The 22,346-nt window shown below is 44.1% G+C and overlaps 1 protein-coding gene across 7 annotated transcripts in view; it reads right to left on the bottom strand.

Annotated features, from left to right (window-relative positions):
- Window positions 1-22,346, bottom strand: part of KMT2A (lysine methyltransferase 2A) — a 92,649-nt gene that overhangs the window by 4,908 nt on the left and 65,395 nt on the right. For all 7 annotated transcript variants that reach the window (XM_073021358.1, XM_073021359.1, XM_073021360.1 and 4 more), the window contains 11 exons: window positions 21,738-21,898; window positions 21,006-21,191; window positions 16,203-20,451; window positions 15,225-15,305; window positions 13,318-13,382; window positions 12,389-12,559; window positions 9,423-9,497; window positions 1,904-2,082; window positions 1,636-1,739; window positions 818-901; window positions 284-413 (listed from right to left, as the gene is read on the bottom strand). In XM_073021358.1, coding sequence (XP_072877459.1) covers window positions 284-413; window positions 818-901; window positions 1,636-1,739; window positions 1,904-2,082; window positions 9,423-9,497; window positions 12,389-12,559; window positions 13,318-13,382; window positions 15,225-15,305; window positions 16,203-20,451; window positions 21,006-21,191; window positions 21,738-21,898 — 5,485 coding nt within the window. The remainder of the gene's footprint in view (window positions 1-283; window positions 414-817; window positions 902-1,635; window positions 1,740-1,903; window positions 2,083-9,422; window positions 9,498-12,388; window positions 12,560-13,317; window positions 13,383-15,224; window positions 15,306-16,202; window positions 20,452-21,005; window positions 21,192-21,737; window positions 21,899-22,346) is intronic.

Raw genomic sequence — 22,346 nt, 5'->3', positions numbered from 1 at the left:
AAGTCTCTGCGGGAAACAGAAACCTAAAACTTGAATAGCTATTTGCTTCTGATACCAGGAGCCACTCAGACCTCTAAGAGTAACTTTCTATGCTAATCCTCAGAGTGGATTCTGTATTTTTACTGGGCCCCTCACGAATTTCAGTTTTTTGTTGTTGTTTTTTTTTTTAAATGAACATCTTTGAATTGGTAACATACACTATTTCTTTTGGGATCCAGGGATCATACTGGTCCCTTTCTACAGCAAAACAAAAGAACTGGGTGAGTGCCAGTGGGAGACTTACCTTGCTGTCGTAATACTTTTCCCGCTTGTCAGTCTGGATGGAGCGGATGACGTTGCCGGCATACTCAATCACCATCTCACCTGCATCGATGTTTCTCTTACAGAAAAGACCCCGGCCATGGATGGGGGACCTAGGACAAAGATGGAAAAGAGGTCAGACACAAATTTTGCAAGTAAGGTTAAGTGCATGAATACATGAATAAGTTCTCCTGGTCTGTTACTTCCTCAGGAGGGGCATATACTTGAGAAAATAAAAATTTGGACCCTTGATTTGTGTATATTGTTCTAACAAATGGCCAAAGATAAAAGGTATTTCCATTCTGCAAACCACTGGAAGCAGCAATATTTTAATGCTTATTATGTTAAAGTCCTTGTTCAACACAAACAGGTGCAGGATCCCAGGATATGAGAGGGTCAATAAACAGTATCCGTAAAATCCTCACTTACTGAGGAAGGTCACTTCAGCATTTGGTCTACTTTGCTTTTGAAAAACTGCATTCGTTTTCTATAGTTCTTTCTAGAATTTTAGCCATACCTGTAGACACCAACTGCCTCCTTAGAAGTCTTTTTTAAGTGCCGGAAACGCATGGGCATTGGCAGATCCATGCTAGTTGCCCTCCTAAGAGATAAGACATACTATTAACGAATTTTCTTCAGGAAATAATGTTTTGAGTCTTGAACTGAAGGTTCCTAGAGAAAATTAGTACACTCTCTGTTCAATGCCAAACTGAGTAAGTGCCTTATAAAATGAACCCCATTTTTTTTTGAGATGGGAGTTTCGCTCTGTCACCGAGACTGGAGTCCAGTGGCGCGACCTCAGCTCACTGTAACCTCCGCCTCCTGGGTTCAAGTGATTCTCTTGCCTCAGCCTGCTGAGTAGCTGGGACTACAGGCGCACACCACCATGCCGGGCTAATTTTTGTATTTTCAGTAGAGACGGGGTTTCACTATGTTGGTCAGGCTCGTCTTGAACTCCTAACCTTGTGATCTGTCCGCCTCAGCCTTCCGAGGTGCTGGAATTACAGGCATGAGCCACCACGCCTGGCCAATGGGCCCCATTTTTAGTATATATAGTACTTTCTGACCATGACGACTATGGTGGTACAACCAAAGCTGACAGAGTATACCGTCATTAAAGAAAATACGCATCTTAAAGTTCTTTGAATTTCTCCTCTGTACCTTATATTCCTCACTCCTTACCAAGCACCTACTGCTACTTCAACACAAATGGATTTCAGTCTTCTTAAATCTTATCCAGGAAAGTCTGATGCAAACACTTTCCTACATAGTGCCCTGACCAGCTGGAGGAGAGGGAAAGCAGTTTCTAATGACTGCTCCCCACTCAAGACTTACCGAGCTGACTTCAGCTGTACCTCCTCCTCTTCTTCATCGTTGGGGTTGTATTCAGGAGGCTGACGATGTTTAGAAGCCAGGAAGTTAAACATGTCAAATGCTGACTTCCTGGGGCCAAAAGATGAAAAAGTATTTACAGAAATGCTTTAATAAAGCAGTAAAGGACGATGGCATTAACACTGGAAATCTCAAAGGGTATGTGGGAAGACGACTGTGTCATGAGATAAGAAAATCGAGATCCAAAACTGCTGACAGAAAAGAAGGGAACTTGCCTGAGGTGGACTTCAGCCCTGGCTGAGCCATGAGGGTTCAAGGGGGGTTCATTGGCCTCCTCTGGCTTGTGGAAACGGAATTTGTAATTTCGACAGTGCTTGGCACCAGACAGCTGCTCAATGAGGAACACAACTGCATCATGGAGAATCCCCAGCATCCTCAAACCATTAACACCTAGAAGAATCAGAAGCACTAGGGCAGTGAGGAGTGCAGTCAACAGGAAACAGCACAGTCCTACAGAAATGCCTATGCTACAGTCGCTCTGCCAGAGGTTACTCCAGGGTGAATTATAGTACATATTACCTCGAAATTAGCATCAGATAGCCATTAAAATGATGCTGATACAGATCTATTGATATGGAAAATGTTCGTGATAGACGGTTAAGTGAAAAAAGCATGTCACCAAACTACGGACTATTTTGTATGTGCTGTATTACACAGAAATGCTATATGCTAATGCTATATACACGTGTTATTTCATTTAATGCTCATAATGACCACATAAGGCAGGAATTACTAGCTTCATTTTCAGGTGAGCAAACAGGCTTAAAGTATTGATGTAACGCTGGGTGTGGTGGCTCATGCCTGTAATCCCAGCACTTGGGGAGTCCGAGGCGGGCAGATCACGAGGTCAGCAGATCGAGACCATCCCCATCCTGGCTAACACGGTGAAACCCTGTCTCTACTAAAAATACAAAAAATTAGCTGCGCATACTGGTGGACGCCTGTAGTCCCAGCTACTTGGGAGGCTGAGGCAGGAGAATGGCGTGAATCTGGGAGGTGGAGCTTGCAGTGAGCCGAGATCACGCCACTGCACGCCACTGCACTCCAGCCTTGGTGACAGAGCAAGACTCCATCTCAAAAAAAAAAAAAGGAAAAAAAGAATTGATGTAACACTCCCAAGGCCACATGATTTGACAAGATATGAACTCTGGACTGCATAACTATAAATATAATCCATCTAGGAATGGATTACCTAGGTTCTATAAGCTCATATTCCCCCAGATACCTCACTAAAGTTTAATTTTCTTTCTTTTTTTTTTTTTTGAGACGGACTCTAACTCTGTCACCCAGGCTGGAGTGCAGTGGTCCGATGTTGGCTCAGTACAACCTCCAACTCCTGAGTTCAAGCAATTCTCCTGCCTCAGCCTCCCAAGTAGCTTTGACTACAGGGGCATGCCACCTTGCCTAGCTAATTTTTTTGTATTTTTAGTAGAGATAGGGTTTCACCATATTGGCCAGGCTGGTCTTAAACTCCTGACCTCAGGTGATCCACCTGCTTTGGCTTCCCAAAGTGCTGGGATTACAGGTGTAAGCCACAGCACCCAGCCAGCCTCACTAAAGTTTAAAAGCAATGTTAGGCCGGGCGCGGTGGCTCAAGCCTGTAATCCCAGCACTTTGGGAGACCGAGACGGGCGGATCACAAGGTCAGGAGATCGAGACCATCCTGGCTAACACGGTGAAACCCCGTCTCTACTAAAAAATACAAAAAACTAGCCGGGCGAGGTGGCGGGCGCCTGTAGTCCCAGCTACTCGGGAGGCTGAGGCAGGAGAATGGCGTAAACCCGGGAGGCGGAGCTTGCAGTGAGCTGAGATCCGGCCACTGCACTCCAACCTGGGCGACAGAGTGAGACTCCGTCTCAAAAAAAAAAAAAAAAAGGCAATGTTAATACACCCCTAACACAGAACTCTCTCGTGTTGTTATGATGAATGTGTGGAGTAATACACTCAGTAGCTGCTTTGTTCTACTCACTGTCTCATGCTGTTAATGAGCATTTTAAATTTTTATTTTATGAAAACAACATTTATATAAGTTTGCTGGCATCGATGGTGAAAGGCTTTCATTTTAAAATTATTTGGCTTTTTCCATTAAAGGGAGAGGGCACAGTTACAACTGCCACCCTTCTTTTTGACACTAGCAAATAGCTAATGTTCTTTATATTTTTATTAAGTAAACAATATTATTTCATTTATAAATATTGCTTTTGGTATTATTAATAGATATAGAAACAGTAATGGTGTCTGTTGCGGATCAGGTATCCATTTCATAAGTGTAACTGTATTAGGACTGCAACTGCACATATGCAATTCCAGCAGACATACAGTTTGTGTTATGAAGCATATTTAGAGATGTAACCTTGGTATAATGTCCTGGTGCAGAGGAAACAGCAGATGAAAAAGCAGATGATCATGCCACGGCACTCCAGCTTGGGCAACAGAGTGAGACCTCATCTCAAAAACAAACAAAAAGAATGTTGTCTCTAGATAAGCAATATTCTTTTTCTAAGAGACAGGTTTCCCTTTGTTGCCCAGGTTGGAGTGCAGTGGCATGATTGTAGGTCACTGTAACTTTGAATTTCTGAGCTCAAGCCGCTCCCACCTCAGCCTCCTGGGTAGCTGAGACTACAGGCATATGCCACTGTGTTTGGCTAATTTTTAAATTTCTTGTGGAGACAGGGTCCTACTGTGTTGCCCAGACTGATCTTGAACTCCTGGCCTCAAGTGATCCTCCTGCCTTGGCCTCCCAACTTGCTAGATTACAGGTATGAGCCACTGCACTAGCCCCAGATAAGTGACATTCTTATGATCACAACTGTTGGTCCCCTAAGACTTTGGCTTAAGTATATAACACAACTCTACACGATAAGAACTTAAGCCATATAAGGCAATGGCAAACTCTTTTTTCTTTTTTTTCTTGAGATGGAGTCTCGCTCTGTGGCCCAGGCTGGAGTGCAGTGGTATGATCTTGGCTCACTGCAAGCTCCACCTCCTGGGTTCACACCATTCTCCTGCCTCAGCCTCCTGGGTAGCTGGGACTATAGGTGCCCGCCACCACGCTCGGCTAATTTTTTGTATTTTTTAGTAGAGATGGGGTTTCACCATGTTAGCCAGGATGGTCTCGACCTCCTGACCTTGTGATCTGCCCGCCTCAGCCTCCCAAAGTGCTGGGATTACAGGCATGAGCCACCGCACCTGGCGGGCAAACTCTTTTTTCTACAGACCACTAATTTTCCTTAATAATTTTTTCCTGGAAGTTCTAGATTGCTGTGAATTCTTAGGTTAAACAAAAAGACATTGAAAAACATACTACCTACTCAAGTATATTTTCACATAAAGTTCCTTTTAATATGTACGCTGAATGTTCAACTCTCATTCACCAGAGGGATTACAATGAGATTAATATTGTGTTAATAATGGGAAAACAAAGATGCATTATGTGTGGGCCCCTGTCTATTCTTAAGGAGCTCACAGCAGAGGAAGGCAGAGATGTATACAAACCATACAATGTGCAGTGTCCAAATTAAGGTATAATATACAGTACTATAGGAACTCTTAAGAAGGAACAATCTGTTCTGCTTGTGGGAGACTCATTTATTCATTCAATAAATATTTACTGTATGCCTAAAATATCCCAGGCACTTTCCATCTTTCCACTGTGCCAGACAGGACCTTGGGAACACAGAAGTGAGCAAGACAGGCAAGGTACCTGTATTCATAGAGCTTTTACTTCATGGAAGAGACAGACAATAAACACATCAAAGATATTCCCACTTCAGGACTTTTTCATCTGCTGTTTCCTCTGTGTCAGGACTTGAGAAAACACAGTTAATTTAATTCAATTTTTTTTAAGAGATGGGGTTGCACTATGTTGCCCAGCTGGTGCGTGGCTATTCACAGGTATGTTCTTGGCACATTATAAGCTCAAACTCTCCTTCCTCGGCCTCCTAGCTTGCCTTTAGGACTTCCGCTTTATGTATTTGCAATGATTGGCTTCTTCTCATCATCACACAGGTCTAAGCTCAAATGTCACCTCATCAAGAGATTCCAGATTTCCTGCCACCAACTACCCACCTCTGTGTCACCCTCTATTTCATTTCCCCATGGTATCTTCTTCGTGGTACTTACATATACATATACACCACTAGAATATAAGGTCATGAGGGTAAGGACAAGGTGGCAGCACTGGAAATGGAGAATAATGGACAGGTTTTGGATTGGGGAACACAAGGGTCATTGTGGTTAACCTCCAAGTTAAATAAACCTTCTACCCCAGATGATTAGTCTAAGACAATCCTGGGAATCCCAGTCCCTTTGCCAGAGACTGGCTTAGAAATGGACATGGGGCTAGGTGCAGTGGCTTACGCCTGTAATCTCAGCACTTTGGAAGGCCGAGGTGGGTGGATTACCTGAGGTCAGGAGTTCGAGACCATCCTGGCCAACATGGTGAAACTCCATCTCTACTAAAATGCAAAAATTAGCCGGGTGTGGTGGCGTGCACCTGTAGTCCCAGCTACTCGGGGGGCTGAGGCAGGAGAATCGCTTGAACCCGGGAGGCGGAGGTTGTAGTGAGCCAAGATTGTGCCACGATACTCCAGCCTGGGCAACAGAGCAAGACTCTAAATCTCAAAAAAAAAAAAAAGAAAAAGAAATGGACATGGCACCAAATTCTGGTCTGTGAGATGTCCATTCGTTCCTAAGAAAGAGCCTCTCCTGTTCCTCTGAACACTGCAATGACTGAATGTTATTGTGGGAACCGCTGCAGCCATTTGCTATCAGCTTGAAGATGAAGTTTTACTATAGATCGTAAAGTGGAAAGAAGAAAGAATCTAGGTATTTGATGACATTGCAAGCTCCTGTACTAATCGATGTGACGTCTGTCCTACCTCTGGACTTTCTGTTATGTAAGATGATAGAGTATTTCACTCTTTAAATCAGTTAAGAGTTGGGATTTCCGTAGGCACAGGAAGAATGATCAAAAAAGGTTAAAGAGCTGACCTTGAGCAAAGTCTTAAAGGATTAATAGGAGTTTGTTGTGTAAACCAGGGAATTTGGAGAGAAGAGAGTAGATGGAGGAAGTAGGTCCTGGTGGAGGGAACTGCATGAACCATGTTATGCTGATGTGAAAGCACATGTAGGGTATAAAGAATTGCTTGGGGACGCATGTTACAAATTCAGCTTTCTCAGCTCCAAGCCCAGAGATTCTGATTCACACCTACAAACTACACTTTAAGACACATGGATGGGCCGGGTGCAGTGGCTCACACCTGTGATCCCAGCACTTTGGGAGGCCAAGGTGGGCAGATCACGTGAGGTCAGGAGTTCGAGACCAGCCTGACCAACACGGAGAAACCCTGTCTCTACTAAAAATACAAAATTAGCCAGGCGTGGTGGCACATGCCTGTAATCCCAGCTACTCAGGAGGCTAAGGCAGGAGAATCACTTGAACTCGGGAGGTGGAGGTTGCAATGAACTGAGATCACGCCATTGCATTCCAGCCTGGGCAACAAAAGGGAAACTCCGTCTCAAAAAAAATAATAATACAAAAATTAGCTGGGTGTGGTGGCATGTGCCTGTAGTCCCAGCTACTCAGGAGGCTGAAGCAGGAGAATCACATGAACCTGGGAGATGGAGGTTGCAGTGAGCTGAGATCGCGCCACTGCACTCCAGCCTGGGTAACAGAGTAAGACTCCATCTTCGGGGGGAAAAAGACAAATGGATGGATCTGGAACAGTAAATAGTGTAGTGTGGCTGCAGAAAAGAATGTGGAGCAGTGAGGGAAGCGGGGAAAGCTGAGACTGAACAGATGAATCTGGTTGAAGAGGACCTCGCCATGTAAGGATCCATAGACTGGAAACCTCAAAGAGCAGGGCTGGGTCGCTACTCAGCGACTGTATCCTGTGTTTAACATGGTACCAGGCATTTTACGAGTGGTCAGTAAATATTTACTAATAACAAATACGTAAGGGTTGAAGATTGTACTCTGTAACTAGTAGGCAATAGTAAGATTTTGAGGCACCTCTGGAGACTCGGAGGGTACAAGGAGGCGAGATAAGAGACTCAGTTATAGGGCTTTTTAACATTGCAGGTGAGAGAATAACAAGGGCTATGTCAGAGAAAAAGAAAGGGATGTGACTCGTATTTTTGGGGTAGAATTGTAAAAATTATGAGCAGGATTATCTTTTTTTTTTTTTTTTGAGACAGGGTCTTGTTCTGTCACCCAGGCTGGAGTACAGTGACATAATCTTGGCTCACTGTAGGCTTGACCTCCCAGGCTCAATGAGATCCTCCCACATCAGCCTCCCAAGTAGCTAGAACCACAGGCATGTGCCATCATGCCTGCCTAATTTAAAAACTGATTTTTTTTTTTTTTTTTTGAGACGGAGTCTTGCTCTGTCGCCCAGGCTGGAGTGCAGTGGCACAATCTCGGCTAACTGCAAGCTCCGCCTCCCGGGTTCACACCATTCTCCTGCCCCAGCCTCCCCAGTAGCTGGGGCTACAGGTGCCCGCCACCACACCCGGCTAATTTTTTTGTATTTTTAGTAAAGATGGGGTTTCACCATGTTAGCCAGGATGGTCTCGATATCCTGACCTCGTGATTCGCCCGCCTCGGCCTCCCAGAGTGCTGGGATTACAGGCGTGAGCCACCATGCCCAGCTATATTTTTATTTTTTGTAGAGATGTAGTCTCTCTATGTTGCCCAGGCTGATATTGAACTCCTGGCCTCAAACAATCCTCCTGCCTGGGCCACCCAAAGTGCTGGGATTACAGGTGTGAACCACAGCATCCAGCTGATTAAAATCTTTAGTGTTTGCTCAAAACAAGTGTATTAATAAGTTTGTATGCTACCTAATTTAATATGAAGTCTAATACCAATGGTAAATGATTTCAACTTTAAGAAAAGATAACATTTCACACTACCATGTCTTAAAAAAAAACAAAAACAGGTAAGTGTTGGCAAAGGTGGAGAAATGGGAACACTTGTACATTGCAGGTGGGAATGTAAAATGGTATAGCCACTTTGGAAGAAAAACAACAACCTGGCAGTACTTCAAAAAGTTAAAGTTACCCTATGACCCAGCAATTCCACTCTGAGGCATATACCGAAGAAAAAGAAAAACATGTCTACACAATAACTTGAACATGAATATTTGGGGCAACATTATTTGCAGCAGAAAGTAGAAAAAACCCAAATGTCCATTGACTAATAAATGGATAATAAATGGATAAGCAACATATGGTATATCTACACAATGGAATCTTTGGCAATAAAAAGGAATGAAGTACTGATGTGGAAGGCAAGATGTAACAGAAGGGAAGAACCTGTAAAGTATTGTGTTGAGTGAAAGAAGACAGTCACAAAAGGCTACATATTGTCTGATTTCATTTATATGAAATGTCCAGAATAATCAAATCCATAGAGACAGAAAGTAGATTTGTGGTTGCCAGGGGCTGAGGAATGACTCCTAATGAATAGGGGGTTTCTTTTAGGGATGATGAGAATGTTCTGGAATTATAGAGTAGTGGTGGTTGTACAACTCTGAATATATTCAAAACCACTGAATTGTATGCTTTAGATGGGTGAACTGTATGGCATATGAATTAAATCTCAATAAAGCTGTGATAAAAAATTCTTTTAACTGATTTTTTTTTTTCCACAAAATCAACTCTGCCTTAGGCAAACAATTTAGCAGAATATTCTGAGACAGGAGTGGAATAACACCTCCAGCCATTACCTGCAAATGAGAGCTGCTTTAGGCGGGCATTTGATCGAGCTTCCTGGACTTTATCTGTCAATGACTTCCAAGCATCTGAAAGGAAATAAAGAAAACTGTAAGGCAGAAAATATGCACATAAACCCTTCTGAATATCAATGATGTGCACAAGCACTGTGGTTAGAATCCCTAGAGTGTGAACACTTGACCTCCTAGAACAGTGTTTTGTTATTTTGCTTAGAGTTTAAATCAGTTCATTACATGTGAAAGGAGCTGGAAAGCTGCACTCCCCAGCAGGGCTTCTTTCTGTTGGAGGACACAGAAGCACTAAGGAAAGTCAGACCTTCCGAAATCACATCTGAATCCCCAACGCATTCACAACCCTTGATGGAAGTATGGATCTCACATTTGAATGTTTGGTACTATTATGTTCCCTGTACCCCTAATCAAAACAGCACTAGTAATGATTTAGGTCAGGCGCGGTGGCTCACACCTGTAATCCCAGCACTTTGGGAGGCCGAGGTGGGTGGATCACGAGGTCAGGAGATGGAGACCATCTTGGCTAACACGGGGAAACCCATCTCTACTAAAAATACAAAGAGAGGCCGGGCGCGGTGGCTCAAGCCTGTAATCCCACCACTTCGGGAGGCTGAGACGGGTAGATCACGAGGTTAGGAGATCGAGACCATCCTGGCTAACACAGTGAAACCCCATCTCTACTAAAAAATACAAAAAACTAGCCGGGCGAGGTGGCGGGCGCCTGTAGTCCCAGCTACTCGGGAGGCTGAGGCTGGAGAATGGCGTAAGCCCGGGAGGCGGAGCTTGCAGTGAGCTGAGATCGGCCACTGCACTCCAGCCTGGGCGACAGAGCGAGACTCCGTCTCAAAAACAAACAAAAAAACAAAAACAAAAAAACAAAAAAAAACAAAGAGAAATTAGCCAGGCGTGGTGGCGGCGCCTGTAGTCTCAGCTGCTCCAGAGGCTGAGGCAGGAGAATGGCGTGAACCCCGGAGGCGGAGCTTGCAGTGAGCGAGATCGACCCACTGCACTCCAGCCTGGGTGACAGAGCGAGACTCCATCTCAAAAAAAAAAAGATTTAACCAGAACCGTGGGAAGATCATAACCTCTCTGTTCCTTAAAGTTAAGAGCAGAACTTGAAAATCCTTACAGTTCCTTCCAGCTCTAACCCAAGATTCTGTGATCTCTTCCAGTTTTCTAGGCATTTCCACATGGATTTCTTACATCACTCCACATCATTGTCTTCTGTGGAACTTCCATACTCCTTATCTCCTTTGTTCTCCATGCATTATCTTTTGTTTTAGTCACCCAGGCCTGAATCTTTAGGGTCATCTTTGACTTTCCCCTCTCCATATTCAACCAAGTGTGTTCATTCTTCTTTCCATTCCTTTCTTTTCCCACCAAATGTGGGTTTTATTACCAGACATCTCTACTCTAGCAATACTCTCATTAGTGAACTCTCATCTTTGAGCATCTCCAGTTCAATCTGTCTTATATAGAGAGCTTATCACATTATGTTTCCTGAAATTCTGCTTCTATTCACTCCCTCAAGTTTTCAAAGGCCTCTAAAACTTGTCCCAATCCACCTTCCCAGTTTTCTTTCTGATTTGTTTTATACGACCACTAGAGCAGGCGCCAGAGAAAAGGCAAGTAGGCAAAGTAAAAAAGAACTTTATTAGCTAGCCAATGTGAAAGAAGATAGGGCGAAGTTCACCGGTCTCAGGCGGTGGAGGCCGGAGAAGTCGCTCCGGCGTTCTCGGGCGAAGTTCCTGAGTCCGGATATGAGAAGGGGCCGAGGAAGTTCGCGCTGCGCGTCTGCCCGGAGCGGCTTTTATATCTCGGGCCTGGGAGTGGGAGGGCAGTAGGCCGGCCATGGGCGGGTTGGGGGCCGTGTGGTAGGCGCGGCCAGGTAGGTTTCGGTTTCCCCAGTCAGACGTCAGGTTGCGCCTGCGCAGCTGACCTGTGGGTTTCCCGGGCGCGGGAAAGTTGGTGATGAAGAACCCGGAAATACGCCATCTTAGTCCCTTTTGTTCTTTGTTTTCCTCCTCCCTCCGTCCAGACACTTTCACTACCACCTGACATGGATTTCAACGCCATCTCACCTGACACTACTCAACCCACCAAATGCAATCATGCCTTTCTAACTTTGCTTACCTTCCTTCTTCCTAGAGAGCCCTGCATTCTTCTTTGCCTAACCAAAATTCCATTTTCTCCTTTAACAGTTTCTTCTATTAATCTTCATGGGTTTTTGATAACCCTAACTCACTAACTCACCCATGGTGACCTTTCTCTCCTTGAACTCTTCTAGTACTTACAGCCTAGAGAACATTTACTAGTCCTTCAAAGGCGGATGAATACCTACATGCTTGCGATACAAAGATGAATAAGAAAATAGAATTCCAGCCCTTATGGAGAGTTCGCTGTTGAGTGAGTGATAAAAGTAAACAAACATGTACAAAACAAATTTTAAGCTATGAGAGAAGAACATGTAAGATTCAAAAGAGGGAGAGGGAGGGCTTAGCTACCTCAGAAGGTCAGGAAAGACCGCCTGAGCTGGATCTTGAAGGGTGAGCTGGAGCTCACCAGGTGACTGAGGGCAGGGAGAGAACTCCAGGCAGAGGAGAAACATGTGTGAAGGCACACAAGGGAGAGAGAAGGGCACAGAAGGCGCATGAGGGAATGGCAAAAGACAAGGCTGGAGGGGGGGGGGAAGCAGGGTTCTCATGGGCTCCGCTAAGGTGTGTGCAATGTTGAAAACATAATCTGTATCATTAATTTTTCATGTAAAATATGGCTATTTCTCCAACAAGACAAACTTCTCAAGGACAAGGAAAATGTATGATGCCTCCAGGTATCCCCCATACTTTCTAGCATAAAACATCCACCTAAATGGTGCTAATACTCAGAAAATGAAGCTCTAGCTGAAACAGGGCTTCTGCTGATGAGTCAATCTGATTTAATCCACTCACCTTCAATACTTTCTGCACAGATCTGAAAGCCATCATCACTGGAAATTTCAAAAACAAGTCCTTTCTTGGGTTTTTTCTCAGTAATGCTTTCCTTCCGCTTTTGTTCTTGCTGAAGCCAAAGCATCAGTGGAGAGCTGAAATTACTTTCTTCTTCTTCCACTGTTTTAGGTTCTAACAGGGAGAAAATAGATAGGGGCCAAAGTGGTTGCAGCAACAAATGCTCACTGAGCACTGACTACCTGTAGAGTATTTTACATAAATGATCTCTAAGCCTAACCACATTCCACAGTTGGTTTATTATTCCCATTTACACATAACAAATCCAAGACTCAAAGAGCTTGCCTAGGTCATTGCTAGAAAGTAGTGACTAAAACCAGAATTTTTTTTACATGAAGTTGTCTCTGTGGTAGAATTTCTGGTAGGACAATCTGATAGTTTTTCAATAAGCAACTGTCCTCAAAGAGTTATAGCCAGAACTCTCTAATCTTAAAGTGACCATTTGTTTCCTCATCAAATTCATTAGAACTGATGGAAAATGCTATGGCGATGTATCTGGTATTGTAACCAAAATCTGACTATCTAATAAAAATGGTTCTTAGTTTTCTTTAGTGACAACTAAAAAGTGAAGTCAGGTTATTACTAGCTATTTAAACCTCAGTGCTGGTAAAACCAGTACAGTAGAAGAGTATGGGTATTGTCTTGAGTCCTTAGCTGACAGATGATCATAGAATATGTACTGGAAGAACACTGCACCAAGAGACAGGTGCGCCAAGTTTCAGTCTCCAATGTGGGCCAAATCACTTAACTTCTTTGGAGCTTAGACTTTTTTTTTTTTTTAAACATAGAAAATAAGTAGGTAAAGTGGGTCATTTTCATGGTCCTTTTAACATTGATATTCTCGGATTCTAACCTGTTATCCACCCACATACCTGTACTTTCTTGCTCATTTGCTGGATTTTGGGTCACCTGAACTTCCGGAAGAACAGCCACTTGCCTAAATAAAAACCAAATGTAAGATATAATATCAGTTAGTTCTTCAATTCGAAGAAAAACATCCATAATTTTCTATACAGCTCTGGTATACAAAATAACTGTTAGAAAATGAACCACAGGGGGCTTTCTGTAGAACTTGTGGAATGAATACAACCACCACACCACTGTATGGTACATAACATAAAACTCTTTTGTGAGATTCTTTACCAAATACTGACATTAAGTTTCTGTTTTTAAAGTTGTAAATTGTGCCCTTGAAATTCTTCTCATACTCTTAGTACTAGAAAAAATGAAAGGACACTTGTCAGAAGCAATTCTAAAGTTACTTAAATAAGTTAGCTGGTTTAACTAAAAATAAAAAATAAGCTGCATAAGCTTATAAACCACCACCAATTTTCACTTTTTTTTTTTTTTTTTTTTTTTGGAGATACGGTCTCACTTTGTTGTCCAGGTTGGAGTGCAGTGGCAATCACGGCTTGCTGCATCCTCTAATTCCCAGGCTCAAGCAGTCCTCCTACCTTAGCTTGGACTGTGGATGTGCACCACCATGCCTGGCTAATTTTTAATTTTTGTAGAGACAGAGTCTCCCTATGTTGCCATGGTTGGTTTCAAACTCCTGGGCTCAAGCAATCCTCCTGCCTTGGTCTCCCAAAGTGTTGGGATTAGAGGCATGAGCCACTGTGTCCAGGCCCAATTTTCACTTTTTTAAACTAAATAAATTCTGGAAACAATCCAAATATATATCAATAGAGGACTCATTAAATTACTGTAGATCCACACAATAGAATCGGGGGCAGCGATTTAAAAAGTGAAGCACATCTATATATACTGGCATAGAAAGATGCACATAAGTGAAAAGCCAAATATAGAACAGTATGTGCAGTATTATTCCTTTTATGTAAAAAAGCATATACATATTCATATATATACCATGTTTATCTGTATATGCATAGAAATGTCTGCATAGATAAAAACAAATTATTAGCAATGACCACCTCTAGGGAATAGATTGGGCGGGGGTGAGGGGGACAAACAGGAAACTATTATCCATTATTTAAATAACTCCTCTGTTCTATTTTTTTTTACTTTTTTACAAGCCTGTATTATTCCCATTTAAAAAACTTTGGCAAGAAAACAAAAATGTGAATCAGGAAGAACTATTTTTTTTACCTTTTTTTTTTTTTTTTTTTGAGATGGAGTCTCGCTCTGTGGCCCAGGCTGGAGTGCAGTGGCCGGATCTCAGCTCACTGCAAGCTCCGCCTCCTGGGTTCACGCCATTCTCCTGCCTCAGCCTCCCGACTAGCTGGGACTACAGGCGCCCACTACCATGCCCGGCTAATTATTTTTGTATTTTTAGTAAAGATGGGGTTTCACCATGTTAGCCAGGATGGTCTTGATCCGACCTCGTGATCTGCCCGCCTTGGCCTCCCAAAGTGCTAGGATTACAGACGTGAGCCTGGCCTGGAAGAACTATTTTTCAAATGAGGTGGACAAAATTGAGAGCTTAGTCTTTTTTTTTTTTCTGAGACGGAGTCTCGCTCTGTCGTCCAGGCTGGAGTGCAGTGGCGCCATCTCCACTCACTGCAAGCTCCGCCTCCCAGGTTCAAGCCATTCTCCTGCCTCAGCCTCCCCTATAGCTGGGACTACAGGCGCCCGACACTGCGCCCGGCTAATTTTTGTATTTTTTTAGTAGAGACGGGGTTTCACCGTGTTAGCCAGGATGGTCTCGATCTCCTGACCTCGTGATCCGCCCATCTCGGCCTCCCAAAGTGCTGGGATTACAGGCGTGAGCCACCGCGCCCGGCGGAGAGCTTAGTCTTAAAGGACAAATTCTTCAGCTTACCCTGCAGGTTGCCCACATTCCTTCTGGGAGGACTGCTCCACATTAGCTGTATCCTGCTGCTCAGCCTCTGCTCCTGGAGTCCTGGAACACAGGCGTTTGTATCTTTTCAAGACAAACCACCAGTAAATATGTACAGAATGTGGAGGTGAGTCGAAAGAAATGGCTCTATCAGGATCTGATAAAGTCTATAAGCCAGCAAAACTGACCTAAGGTCATAAGGTTAGAATAATGGTTACTTTGAGGGGGCACTGACCTTATAAGAGAAGGCACCCTTTTGGGTTGCTAGAAATGTTCTGTATCTTGATCCAAGTGGTCGCTACATAGGTGCACTCCACCTAGGCTGGAGTGCAATGGCATGACCATGGCTCATTTAGCCTCTAACTCTTGGGCTCAAACAATCCTCCCACCTCAGCCTCCTGAATAGCTGGGGCTACAGGTGTGCACCACCACACCACACACACTCTACAAAAAATTTTTTTTTTTGTAGAGACAGGGTCTTACTATTTTGCACAGGCTGATCTTGAACTCCTGAGCTCAAGCAATCCTTCTGCCTCAGCCTTCTAAAGTGCTGGGATTATAGACATGAGTCACTGTGCTTGGCTTTCAATGATAAAGTTTTTAAAAAAGGACTCTATGTGGATTTACCAGAGGGAGCTTTGCCCTCAAGATAAGAATAATCATTCTCTAGTATAAGCCTCAGTAAAAAAGAAACAGGAACAAACAGCAACACTGTTTGAAATCAGAGCAAAAAGTAATTAGATGTGGTTCTATCCAAGAGACAAACCGCCCATGGATGGAACTACATTTTGCTATATAAATCACCACTCAGAGAGAAAAACATTCAAAACCCAGAAAACTCCCAAGTAACGCAACTTGAACAGAAGAGTGTCTCTCCCAGGAGAGTACCACATCAAACAGCCCCTAATTTACAGCATAAAATCCCACAGACCTAGCCTAGCTAGTATTTGGATCTCTCACCCTGTGCCTGAGGTCAGGGACGTTGCTTCTTGGTCTGGAATGTGTGCTTCAGAAGAACTGGTCCGCAAATGGGAAACTTTGTGCTTCTTGCCATTCCCTTTGTCTAGAGGCAGCTGAAACCGTTTGGTTTTTGGTTTGGGTTTAGTGGGACCCAGCACTGAAGGGCTTGCTGACCGCTGTCCAGAGGATGGAGAGGATGGAGAACCCCCAGGAGAGGTGGAGCTGGCTTGTACAGCTGAGGATAAAGCCTTGTTCTGCTCCAGCCCCACGCTATTAGGAGCGTCTACCGTCTGGGTAAAGTTGGATACCTGGGGCCCTGAAGCAGAATCAAGATCACGCTGGGAAGAATGAATCCCAGTTTTGCTGGCAAGGAGCTGGTTCACATGCTGAAGCTGATAGTGTTCGTCTGCTTCCCCAGAAGGTGAAGCGGCTGTTACGCCTGTAGTCTGAGTGGAGGGGAGCACACAGATGCTAGATGCTGCTGTCATTGCAGCAGTAGAGGGGGTCTGTGATGTCCCCAGTTGTGGAAACATTCCTGAACTTGGTGGTAAAGCCACAGGCTGGTCCTGAATCCCCAGGCTCTGCTGGCTAGCTTTGATTAAAAGATTGCTTATTGAGCCAATATCTGGGGTACCAAGCAACCTTGGGTTGGTTAAGGTGACGTGTCCTGGAACTGATGCACTACTTGTAGGGGTTGTGGTAGTTTGCATGGATACAACATTCAAGACAGAGGAACTAGATGCCAAGCCAGACACAGACCCTGATGTGAGGTGGCTAGTATCCTGGCTTATTGTTGATGTGCCCGACGCTGTGGCAGCAGTTCCTCCCACACTCTGTGGTAACAGGGGTGCCGGTTCAAAATACATGATGCTAGATTTAGATCTTTTTATGATGTTGGGGACAGTTCGATGAGATGAAGTATTAAGTGACCCCAAATCTAACAGATTGGGATGATTAGGAAGCTGGGAGGGTGTGAAGTTAATCAATGTCATATTAGAAACCACATCGGAAGGGGCAATGTTTGAAGGGGTAGTAGAGGGAGCAAGTTTTTTATTCTTTCGGGTCTGTAGACGAGATATGGGTCTTTTCTTGAGTCCAGAGGATGGAGTGGCTACTGTGGTACTGAGGTCTGTCCTCTGGCTGGATTCTGAAACCAAAAGTTGGGGATCTGGAGGAGGCTGAACTCCAATAAGCAGGCCTGAAGGAGGACTGCTGATGTTGGGTGGGAAACTACTTTGAGTAGCTGCAGGGAAGGAATGTAAGTGCTGGTGATGAGACATGGGTAGCAATCCTTTGCTAGCAGAAGGGAACAAAGATTGAGAAGTTGGCAAGCTTGGATTTAGTCCTGTGGTGAGGGTGAGACCACTTCCCATGGGCCCCAGTACTGAAGTATTTGTCTCCATCACACTGGGTGTAGAACTAACGGAAGAGGTCAATTGGATTTTTTGTGTCACTCCATTTGGAAGAGTTTGGAGAACATAAAGTGGCTGCATGTTCTGATTAACAACTATGAGTTTCTCAGTGGCTGGCTTCAGGTGGGGTGGAGTGGTCTGGACAGCTGCATTGGAAATCTGAGACGGGCCAGGACTATCAGTAGAATTGGGCACATACTTCTGGTTCTGGATAGGAACAGTTGGGGAAACAGGTACCTGAAGGCCAGGGGTGCTACTGTTTCTAGTTAAATCCTGATTGTTGCCATGACCTTGCTCCACTGAACCACAAGGAGGGCTAGAGATGTGGTCTGCATCCATGTGTCCTTGGATAAAATGATCAGGAGTCATGTGGCCTTCAGGAGTTGGATCTACTCCTGGGCTCAGCAGTGCTGGGTCACCTTCAGAGGAGGCTACAGATTTTTCTGTGATGGTTACTCTCTTCTCCCCTGAGTCTGAGATTACAGCTAATCTACTGGGATTCTGGCTGGGGACAGTGGGACTCCGGGTGGTCAAGACAGACAGATCAGATGGTAGCTCTAGAGGCAACTCAAACTGTTCCTCTGCTGAGATAGAGGAAGAGACACTACTATCCACAGGTTCTGTTGTAGGCAGCTGCTGAGAAAATACTTCAAAAAGACCCATGTCTTTTTCACGATTACTGTCAAGACCCAAACCTTCACCAAGATTCAGGAGTTCTGATGAAGATGACTCTGGGCTCTCACCCAAAGCCTGCATGGATGGAGTATTCTTTAGTACAAAGTCCATAATGTCTGAAGGCAGGATATTCCCACAGTCATCACTGTTGTTATTGTCTGAATCTGATTTCAGGAGCTCAGTATTATAGGTGTCCAGTAAATTTTTGTCTGAGGGGGTACTTGTGTGGACTCTGCGGCTTGACTCCAATGAGCTGAGCTGAGCTTCCAAGGAGTCCTGTCCCTGTGTTTTAACTCTGCTTACAGAATGGCAGTTATCCATCTTTGGCTCATTTTTGTGGCCAACAGAACTCTTAATGACATGTTCTTTCTCCCCAGCATCTTCAGGTCGATCAATCTTTAAGTTCTCTGTTCCATTTTCTTTACCGTTTCTTTTTGGAATCTGGCTGCTTTTCCTTGTTGTGGCTGTGACACTAGTATCACTCTCTGTCCCATCATCAACACCATCCAACTGTGAGATTTTCGGAAGATCACACTGTTCCTCCTCCCGAAATAAATTATGGGATGCTAGTCGTTCCTCTCCACCTGAAGAAATCACTGTTCTAGTGAAATTGTAATAGTATAAGTCGTCTTCATCCGAAGTGCTTAAGTCATCGGCCCCATCCACCTGTCCTTCAGCCGATCTCTTGCCTCGTTTCTTCCCAGTTGAGCTGCTATAGAATGGAATGTCTTCTTCACCATAGGATCTTACTCCATAGAGTGGGGTAAGCCCAAAGAACATGTTAGAACGTGCACGGGCACTGCGACGGGGATACCTCCTTTTAAAAGAGCCATCCTCCTGAGGTTTGGGGCCATCTGGAAGCATTAGGTTTCTGTCCTGTACTGGAAGATTCTGATAGTTGTTACTTTGAGAATCCTGGCATGAGGTATTATTGGGGTTTGGTTGGGCCACTGGACCATCTGCTGGATTTTCAGAGGCTGAAATTGGTTCTGGGGGAGATGTTGACTCTATTTGCAATGGGGAAGCAGGACTACTTTCTTTCAGGGTGTTTTTGGATTGACTCTCATTTTCCATTTTTAGAGGTGTCAGTGTCACTTTGACTGTGCGTTTCCGTGGTGCCTGTAATTCCTTGGCAGATCCTTCTACTTGCATGGGTGGAGCTTTGGGGACTCCTGGCATAGAAAGGCCTTTATCACCAATCTTATCAGAAGAAACATTGTTACATGGTCTTTGGCCCATATACTCAGGCGTCAAAACCTCATCCATAAACTCTGGCTTCAAGTTTCCTTCCTCACCAGTTGTCACCTGACCAGGTTCCAAAAAAGATTTACTGGAATGCTTTTCTTTGAAAGTTTCTTTACAAGACTTTTTTCCTTTCTGTCTCCTATCTCTGGAACTAGATCCCATATGTTCATTGATAATGGATGATCTGTTGCTCATTCCAGATAGCTTCAAGGTTTTGACTTCAGTATCTTCATCTGGAGAGGGGTTTGCCGATTGGGTAGAATCTGTGTGTTGGTCTCGATCATTCCTTTGCCCTCTCAAATGCAGGTGTGGAAAGGAGAGGGCCTCTTTAGAAGAAAACGACACCGAAGAGGGTTCAGCAAAGGAGCCAATTTTACTAACATTCAGTTCCCTAGATGTTGTGTTATGAACCTGTGGGGTCAGTTTAGGAATTCCAGGGTAAGCCACATTATGTGCAGATCCCTCTGAGCTCTTCGAACTCAGCACTTTGGTCTTCTCTCCCTTTAAAGAGGAGCTCTTGGAGGCCAAGTCTGAAGCACTGGACTGCTTCATTTCTGAAGATGAAGATCCATCCAAGTGACTGTTTTTATTTCCTACAGTAACCACTGTCCTTTGCAAATTTGAAGAGGTGGAAGTGTTTTGCCCTAAACTAGTACTTGAATTCAGTGGCCCTAAGACATGATCAACTGCTTTGGCACTTGATTCAAGATCAGTAGCGGTCCCAATGGTGGAGACTGAGGAAACATTATTCCTAGAGTAAGTATTCCCAGTTCTCATTGGAGACATTATCCGGAGTTTGGACCGCTGAGGTGATAAGGAAGAGGTACTGTGACGCCTGGAGCCAATACTTCGAAGTCCAGAGGAGAGTAAAGGATCACCTACTGTGACTATTTCATGAGTGGTTGGGGTAGGACTTCCTAAACAAGAGAGAAAAAGTAATAAATGCTATTGTAGATAGAACAAATGTGTAGAAGTCACTGGTTTCAATGATTTGACTATATATATAAAATATATATATATTTATAGATAACTAGAAATCTACATTTTCTATTTATTTATTTATTATTAATTTTTTTGAGACAATGTCTCACTCTGTCACCCAGGCTGGAGTTCAGTGGTATGATCTTGACTTACTGTAACCTCCACCTCCTGGGTTCCAGTGATTCTCCTGCCTCAGCCTCCCGGGTAGCTGGGATTACAAGCATGTGCCGCCACACACGGCTAATTTTTGTATTTTTAGTAGAGACAGGGTTTCACCATGTTGGCCATGCTGGTCTTGAACTCCTGACCTCAGGTGATCCACCTGCCCTGGCCTCCCAGAATGCTAGGATTATAGGGGTGAGCCACTGCACCCAACCGGAATCTACATTTTCAATCAGTAAAAGTCACCGACATAAAGCTGCCTGAAAGAATTACAAATTAATCTTTGGGCTGATCTTCTTAGGTCAAGTAGGTCAATAAAGTCTTTTACCTGCAGAAGGCAACGGCCGACAGCCAGGGGATCTCTGTGTCGGAGAATAACTGGGTGTTCGAATCCTGGGGACCTTTGAGATGACATGATAGTAACAGGAGCCAGAGGTTTGCGAATGAGGAGGTCGGTCTGGTGATGGAGGACTTATAATTTCAGCTGTGTTTTGATTCTCTTTTGATGAACTATCTGTGGCAGGAAATAAAAACTCTTAACTGAAAAAGCCCAATTAAAATATCAAACTAATTAACCAATAGAAAGTCAGCTGTCAGGTAAATGTAAAACTAGAAGCAAATGAGACCTCCCAAGTAAATGACTTTTCCCCCAGCTTTCAATCATAATACTCCCTGAATCCAATTCAAGTTCCAACCCATCTTTCTTTTTTTTTTTTTGAGACACAGTCTCACTCTGTCTCACAGTCTCACAGACACTCACTCACAGGTCGGAGTGCAGTGGCGTGATCTTGGCTGACTGCAACCTCTGCCTCCCGGGTTCAAGTCATTCTTGTGCCTCTGCCTCCCGAGTGGCTGGAATTACTGGGATTCCAGGTGCCTGCCACCATGCCTGGCTATTTTTTTTGTATTTTTAGTAGAGACGGGGTTTCACCATGTTGGCTAGGCTGTTCTTGAACTCCTGGCCTCAAGTGCTTCACCTGCCTCAGCCTCCCAAAGTGCTGGGATTACAGGCATGAACCACTGTGCCCAGCCTCAAGTCCCGTCTTGATTCAAGACTAACCTGTAAAAGATGTTGGACTATGGGCAATGGTCCTGTTTTCATCATGTTCAACAGTGCTGTTGATATCCGGCTCTACGACTGGAGGACGGCACTCCACTATCTTACATGTATATACACAGCGCTTGCGAGCATCTGTGGTGCTCCAGTATACCCTGGAACACCTGGGTAAACAGATTTGGGAAAATCATCATAAGGGAGAGGACAGAAACAGAAACTAGTATTTTTCAAAACCTCTCTTCATCCTAGGTTCCCTGGTCCTTTTAATTACAGAATTTAGCTTTATTTCATGGGTTCTTAGTACAGATTCCCCTAGTTAGGCTGTTCCAAGCTTTTTGAAGTGCTTGGTTTTTCTTAGCCTCTCAGAAAATAGCCTAAGATCTTTTTTTCTTGTACCATAAGCAGGCACCAAATATAGTAAAATATCCTAAAAGCAAGAGAAAGAAAAATATTAACTACTACAAAAATTAGTTTTGGCCTTCAGGACAGAACTACCACCTTACAATGTATACAAAGTATGGTCCGAAAATAAAACAAAGGGCAAACCTGTGGTGTTTCCTTTGGGAGAAAAGCCCCATGAGACAAGAGAAATGTAACTGCTTCAAATTTGCT

Source organism: Chlorocebus sabaeus, chromosome 1 (genome assembly GCF_047675955.1).
Source record: "Chlorocebus sabaeus isolate Y175 chromosome 1, mChlSab1.0.hap1, whole genome shotgun sequence".
Lineage (NCBI taxonomy): Eukaryota > Metazoa > Chordata > Mammalia > Primates > Cercopithecidae > Chlorocebus > Chlorocebus sabaeus.
The sequence above is the reverse complement of the archived record's forward strand: the minus strand, read 5'-3'. Positions and strand labels throughout refer to the sequence as shown.